The 7,743-nt window shown below is 41.3% G+C and overlaps 1 protein-coding gene across 1 annotated transcript in view; it reads right to left on the bottom strand.

Annotated features, from left to right (window-relative positions):
* Positions 1-7,743, bottom strand: part of LOC308673721 (NAD(P) transhydrogenase, mitochondrial-like) — a 53,148-nt gene continuing 45,405 nt past the window's right edge. The window contains exons 21-26 of the mRNA XM_081337634.1: positions 6,465-6,644; positions 5,641-5,800; positions 5,082-5,163; positions 3,347-3,465; positions 1,427-1,542; positions 1-256 (exon numbers count right to left, since the gene is read on the bottom strand). Coding sequence (XP_081193760.1) covers positions 107-256; positions 1,427-1,542; positions 3,347-3,465; positions 5,082-5,163; positions 5,641-5,800; positions 6,465-6,644 — 807 coding nt within the window. The 3' untranslated portion in view covers positions 1-106. The remainder of the gene's footprint in view (positions 257-1,426; positions 1,543-3,346; positions 3,466-5,081; positions 5,164-5,640; positions 5,801-6,464; positions 6,645-7,743) is intronic.

The following is a 7,743-nucleotide window of genomic DNA, read 5'->3' as shown; positions in this document are numbered from 1 at the left end:
CAGTTAAAAGTTCCATCTATTTCAAGGTCTTCAATAAACACAATCAAATTAAACGGTACATAATAACGCTTTATCACTGGATGATGCCTTAGAATGACTGGAAGCACTAATGGCTATAAGAATCTCGAATTTTGGCTTGTAAAGCATCACAGGTTTTCTTAGCGTCTCCAAGCAACATTGAAGTGTTTGGTTTGTAAAAAATGGGGTTGTCAACTGCAGCGTATCCAACTCCCAGGGTGCGCTTCATGACAATGACCTGGTGGAGAAACCAAATGACATAATAAGGGTGAGTTCAACTATTTCTTGCCTTTATTCAAAAAAGCTAGTTAAAAATATAGTCTGCCTTCTTAAGAGAAGAAGCATGCAGTATACAAATCGGTTAAATCTTCAAATGCGGTTTTATACCAGCACCACTGCAAGAATATGCAGAAAAGACTTTGAACCGAAGTCTGTAGATTTTTCATTGGGGTAAGAATGAAACACAAATTCACATAGAATATTATAAAATCATAAAAGTTGGAAGAGACTATTAGGCTGAGTCCAAACTCCTGCCAGGGCAGGAATTAAATTAAATTGAATTAAATTAATGTCAATTAAATCATTCCAAGCAGATGACTTTGGTAATTGATTCCAGGGTTGAACTGCTCTTACCATTAGGAATTCATACTGGAATTTCCCCCCCCCCCTAATATTCAACCTGAACCTGCCTTCCTGCAATTTAACTACATTGTTCTGGGATGATGAAAAACAGGTCTTCACCATCCACCTCTCCTATACCCCATCAATCATCTTCTTTTATGACTAAGCCTATTCCCTCCCCTCAATTCTTCTTCATAAGTTAAAATTCTAAAATTACCATATTTCAGATCCTACTGCTTAGCAAAAGACCGTCACCATACAGTCATGAGGACATAAGCAGGGCCCAGCTGGATCAGAATGCATTGCTGACAAATCCAGAATCTTACTTATTATGCTGGCAAATCTTCTAGAGAGCTTTCCAGATTTCCCAACAACAGATAGCAGAACATCCTCGTTTAGATTACTGTCTAATCAAATATCCTCATCTTACTTTCCAAGTTGCTGCTTTTCTGAGGTCTTTGAGTTCAGCTCTCATTTCCCAGCCGACGTGACTGTTGACTCTACTGCCAAGATAGCAGGCAACCTAGCAAACTTGCAGACTTTCTGTTGTGTTGCCCCTTAGATGCTAGAATAATCATTTCTTCCAGAGAAACTACACCTTCTGTCAACTGGAGGATTTGATGACATCAAAACAAGTATCATCATAATACCCTGTACTGTGGCGAAGACAACATTTTCGTACTTGGGGACAAAGAGCCCTTTCTTTTTACGCTGCGTGTTAGGTACGCTTTGCTCTAACGAAGAAGCAGTCACCACCCTGTGCTCTCCGTTTCTTGTTGTCTCTTACTTGTTTAGATTTCCAAACTTCCAATACGGGCATGCCGGCTATAATGGAGTTGGGATCTTCCTGTGCTGCAGAGTTCACGGTATCGTTAGCACCAATGACCAACGTCAAATCTGTGTCTGAAAGTAAGAAGAGAAATCCTTGCAAAAGGAAGACCTTTCAATACAAAAAGCTTCAAAATCTAAGGGGGAGATAAGTGCAATTAAAAAAAAAACAGCACCCAAATCGGGGAAGCTCTAACATTATTTCTGAGACTATAAAGGAAAGCCGGGAAAAGACTCTTTAAGTATAGTGAGCCAGCTAAGCGATACTCAGTGTCCTTTGCATGTTCCTTACCCTACGATCTGTCTGCAGAAATTGTGGCTTGGGAATATTTTCCTCTTTTCATGAAAAGGCTTTTAAAAAAAGAACTATGCAAAATAACCTATGCGTGAAACCAGATACAAAATACCCAAAATGCACCATGGACCGGGCTACATAGATCAAAAGCAAAGTACGGTTCAGAAGAAACCAAATAACGTCATTCCTCACTTTCCGATCCTCATTTGTGACCTATCTTCTCCCCAAAGTGAACAAATTATCCCATTTCACATTATCTTCACAGCAGCCTAGATTAGGCTGAATAAAAATTACCTGAGCTTAAGATTGAGTGGTTATCCAGACTGTGGACATCCTCAATCCTATGTTGACTAAAGTGAATATTAACACCTAGAAAATCCTTGTTCTCTCTCTCTCTCTCTCTCCCTCTCTCTCCCTCTCTCTCTCTCTCTCTCTCTCTCTCTCTCTCTTTCTGTTTCTGCTTGTATACATCCTTGGTGGGGAGCAGATGCCTGCTTGAAACCTGTAGATTTTGCAAGAACTCGTTCCATTTGAATTCAGCTGCTCTCACACTTTGGAGAGACTCCACGCTGGCATATTAGCCTGACAAGCCTAAGCTGTTGAATTCATAGCTGCGGTGCTAATTTGAAAATTTATTTCTGGTCCAGGACCATCATGGGTCCCTTGCTGAGCCATAAAATGTGACCTCCCAAAGAGATGTCAAAGACAATTGCCTTGCCTTCTGATAGACTGCCTCAGAAAACAGACCACCTCTGAAGTCAGATGAGAAAACAAGCTTTGGAACTGAAGCAGTTCTAAGCATTCGATCTAATGTGATCCAACTGTCAATCTCAGAGGACTTTTTGGGGCGTCCGTTCAGGAGATTGCTTCAGGTGTGCAACTGGTTCAAGCTGGAACAAATTCCTATAGTATGTGCCAATTTCTAGTGTAAGCTTATTAGTATTATCAAATAGGCAGAAATTGAGTTTATTTGCCAGTACAGTAGCTTGCAGGAGGGGCTAAGAGCAAGTGGGGTGCAGATTGCCCAGAAGATGATAATTATAGGGGAGAAATAAAAGGCAGGGGCAAGAGGAAAGCATAATTTCTCATACATCAACATCCGTTTCACAATAACTGGAGCTCCAGATTCAACTAAAGACACTGAGCCATCATGGTGCAGTGGTTAAAATACAGTCTTGGCAAGGCATTAACTCTGCCCACTGCCAGCAGTTCGATCCTGACTGGCTCAAGGTTGACCCATCCTTCCATCCTTCCGAGGTCAATAAAATGAGGACCCAGATTGTTGGGGGCAAATATGCTGACTCTGTAAACCGCTTAGAGAGGGCTGTAAAGCACTGTGAAGCGGTATATAAGTCTAAGTGCTATTGATGTTGCTATTGCTATTTTGCAACCCGAAGTAAACACCATATCTTCTCCTTCATTTCCATGTATAAAAGCCACCACTTGTTGATGACAGCTTGATCGTTCCTCAGCCTAACTCCAAAAGCAGATAAAAATCAATGTACTTAGGTGGCTGCAAATGCAAACGTTAAGCCATTGTTTTGTTTGGTTTTTCATTCTCCTCATTCAACCTTCATCCCCTACCTGGAAAATCTTCATTAATTTCGTCCATCTCCAAGACAACGTCATACGGCACACCAGCTTCTGCCAGGAGGACATTCAGCTGGCCTGGCATTCGGCCCGCAACTGGATGGATGCCAAACCTGCGACACCCCCCCCCAAATGGGAAGAAATGCTGAACTAATAAAGAAGAATTAAAGTTGGCTGTGTAGTGCAAATGAAAGGCGTTGGGTCCAAACACCAGTTTGCCTCCAGACAAAGCCAACTGATCCAAGTGTGTCATAAGGACACAAGGGAAGGGCACAAGGTAAATGGTTGGAGTGATGTGTTTCTTACAATCCTGCAAGGCAGGTTGGACAAAGCACGATGCCTATTCTTTAGTACCAAAATTCAGAACTCCACAGAGATGTTTCAGCAACTGGTATTATGTGGAACAGGTCTAAAGGTAAAGGTAAAGGTTCCCCCGCACAGGTGTGCTAGTCGTTTCCAACTCTAGGGGCCGGTGCTCATCTCCGTTTCAAAGCCGAAGAGCCAGCGCTTGTCCGAGGACGTCTCCGTGGTCATGTGGCCGGCATGACTAGACGCCAAAGGCGCACGGAACGCTGTTACCTTCCCACCGGAGCGGTCCCTATTTTTCTACTTGCATTTTTACGTGCTTTCGAACTGCTAGGTTGGCAGAAGCTGGGACGAGTAACAGGCGCTCACTCTGCTACGCGGCACTCGGGATTCGACCCGCCAAACTGCCAACCTTCCGATCGACAAGCTCAGCGTCCTAACCCACTGAGCCACCGCGTCCCTTGGAACAGGTCTAGAGACTGAGAAATTGGGAGAGATCAGACAAGGGTCATAGAAAGGGGAGAGATATTGCATCTTCTCTCCTCTAAACAAGAGGAAGATAGTTGATTTGGTGTGGTGGTTAAGGCATTAGGCTAGAAACTAGGAGACAGTAAGTTCTAGTCTGTCAAGGTTATAATTTAATAGCTATACAGCAGGTATGTGTATCCCTTTAAGAGCCTGAGTATAAAAGGAAAGTATTTTTACTGGAGTTTCTCTCTCTCTTGTCCATTTCCTGCTGCGACTGCTGTGTACTGGAGTTTGCTGTTTCACCATGTGTAGGTATTTTATTTCTAGTATTCATTTGTAGATATAGTATAATATAAACCACATTTAAATACAAACCACTGCCTTAGGCACAAAACCCACTGGGTGACTTTGGGCTGGTCACTCTCCAAAGTTTTGCCAAGAAAGCTGCAGAGATTTGTCCAGGCATTCACCAGAAGTCAGCAGTGACTCAAAGGCACCAAAGACACCCCCCCAAAAAAAACCCCATAAAAGTAGGAGTAAAGTTCTTAGAGAGGCAATGGTGGCACCATTTTGACAGCACCTAACTTTCCTCCTAAAGTTTCAGTCAGCAAATATATACAACTGCCATTTTATTTATTTTTTAATTAAAGACAAGTTTGGTTTGGCTTTCGAGGGTATGGTATTGTTAAAAACAGTGAAAATATGAGATATAAATTTAATAATAATTCGAGTACCACATATAGCATCTTGGCTACAGCACCTGGCATCTATGATCAACAATAAAAACAATGCATCATTTTTTTCTTGAAAGAGTCCCTTGATTCAACAAGTTGGAGATTGTTTTGGAAAACATTTTCATTTTAGAATGCTGTCACTAGGATGCCAGCTGTAATCCCATGCAACGCAAAGTGAGAATTTTTATGTATTCTATATATAATCATTGGGGTTTACTTGCCTGACTTTCTTTCCTTGTTCATTCAGCATTTTCACCATGTCAGCAATGGGATATTGAGCTTTAGCTGCACACAAACCCCAACCTGCAGTGAGGGGAAATATATCAGAACTTGGAGAAGGAATCCCGATGCTGTTAGGGGAACACCAAGTACCGAAGAAACATGCATTAAGGCCAGGAGAGTGTTACGAAGAGTATAAGACTAGACTGAATAACAGGGTTGGAAGGGACCCTGGAGGTTAGTGAAAGGTTTTAATCTCTTTGAGTCTAAGAAAAAACAAGATTGGCATAGAAGGGTGGACCTCACTCATGAAGGAGGGCCCCCCCCAAAACATGATTCAGTATCTGCCATTGAGATAGTAAAACCACTCATTGAAATGGAACCTCAAGAGTTAAAGGATAACAAACCAAGACATAAGATGAGTCTCATCCTTCCCCAATTTTCTCTACATACTGCAGAGTTGGAGAATTACAGTTGCTGGCTTCATATAATGTACAAACCCAAAACAAAACATAGGTAGTTCATGTAGAAATCAGTCTTTGGTGAATTGTTAACTCTTACCTGGTGTAATGATGATAGAGTTTGCTTCCTTGATCATTTCAATGGCTTGGTCAATCCCAACTTCTGTATGTGTTCCAACTACTTCCATGGGCTTTCCTCCAGATGTAGATGTCGTACCATATCCGCCCAAAATGACATTTGGTAAAGAGCGATTCATAGCCTGGTCAACCATAAACCGTACATTAACCCAAAGCTTCCAGTCAATGAAAGATTCCAATGAATATAAAGCAGGAAACTACTTTAAGCCTGCTTTGCTCTGTACGGTACAGATGTAATGTGTATGACAGCTTCTATTCACAACATAGCTTGCAAACCCAGAATTTAATACTCTAGTTCATTCTGAAACATGGTTTTGGTGTTTGGTATATCATTATAATGCTTAGATGGGAATAAAGAAAATGAACTGTTTTGAAGCAAACACTTGTTAATCCTTTCAGCTTTTTAAATAAGCAACAATAGTTGCTGGCTTTCCACATCTGGGTACTCTTAAAACTATGGAACTGCAATTCCAATAATTGTGTGAATGGGATCCCAAGAATTTTTAGAGTTGCAATCTACTTGGAGGGTACCTAAAACGTCTGGAAATATCCAGGCAAGGCTGGAATGTGGCTGTCCCAGTAGGTCCTCCTGAAATATTTTGTGATTAACAAAGTGGGAGAGCCACAAAACAGGATCCACTAAAGCAGGGGTCTTCAAACTTGGCCCTTTTATGACTCGTGGACTTCAACTCCCAGAATTCCTCAGCCAGTGTGCCTGCACTGAAGAAATAAGTCTTGTTTCCATGAAAAAGGCAATGGACCCCATCACAGAGGACCTAACCTTACCACACACATGATGTAAGACAGGATAGCTCCAGAAGAGCCAATCAAAGCTCCAACAATTGTCATCAAGTTGTTGTTGAGAAGGAACCCTTCTGCACACAAGGCCCATCCAGAGTAGCTATTCAACACAGTGATCACCACAGGCATGTCTGCTCCACCGATAGCTGCTGTTAGTGTCACTCCCTGCAATTTTTGATGCACCAAAAAAAGAAGGTGGAGCAGATGTATATAGGTTTATGCAACAATACCTTGGTTACGTTTCACCTTAAAACGAAGAGGAAAAAAAATTCTATACTCTGATCAGCCATATTTAGACCCAGAACTAGGAGGAGTAACTACCCTCTTTCTGAATGTGAAGGGTGCGTCCAACACCGGTTCCCTAATGACCAGTGTTCATTAGGTGATACTAAGATCTGGAGCTGGCAAAAGAGACTATTCTGTGGGTTTCCTACAATAGGCACAAGAAATCAAACCCATTGTATATCAGGTGTTCACGGGTTACCTTTCTTTCGAATGTCCAACACATATTCTAGGCATAGTCTTACATAAAACCAGAAGGAAGACTTATATGGTTGCTTCCTAAGCTCACATACAGCCCTTCAACCTGCTCTCAACCAACTACCAACTTATCTTGGCTTCTAAGCAGGTGGACCAGACTAAAGCCATTGTTTATTTTCTAAGAATGCATATGGTGTTGAATAGAATAGAATAGAATAGAATAGAATAGAATAGAATAGAATAGAATAGAATAGAATAGAATAGAATAGAATAGAATAGAATAGAATAGAATAGAATAGAATAGAATAGAATAGAATAGAATAGAATAGAATAGAATAGAATCTTTACTGCGAATAGAATAGAATAGAATAGAATAGAATAGAATAGAATAGAATAGAATAGAATAGAATAGAATAGAATAGAGCTGGAAGGGACCTTGGAAGTCTTCTAGTCCAGCCCCCTACTCAAGCAGGTGAATATCCACACAGGTGAATGTCCAGTCTCTTCTTAAAAAATCTCCAGTGATGGAGCACCCACGATTTCTGGGGGCAAGCTGTTGATTGTCCTCACTGGTTGCTTGTCCTCACTGTCAGGAAGTTTCTCTTTAATTCCAGGTTGCTCCTCTCTTTGTTTATGTGAGACCCAAACATATTCTTGAAAATAAAAAAAAGATGCAGAATCCCCCTTCCCATTTTTAATTAAGTCCATAAGAAAGAAGGAAATAAAATCAGGAAGAACTACAAAGTGTGGTGAGCTCCAAGGCACGTGGCAATAGCCCCACTGG

The sequence above is a fragment of the Vipera berus genome (assembly GCF_964194415.1).
Source record: "Vipera berus genome assembly, chromosome: 12".
NCBI classification, from domain to species: Eukaryota; Metazoa; Chordata; class Lepidosauria; order Squamata; family Viperidae; genus Vipera; species Vipera berus.
This window is presented reverse-complemented; position numbering and strand designations above follow the sequence as displayed.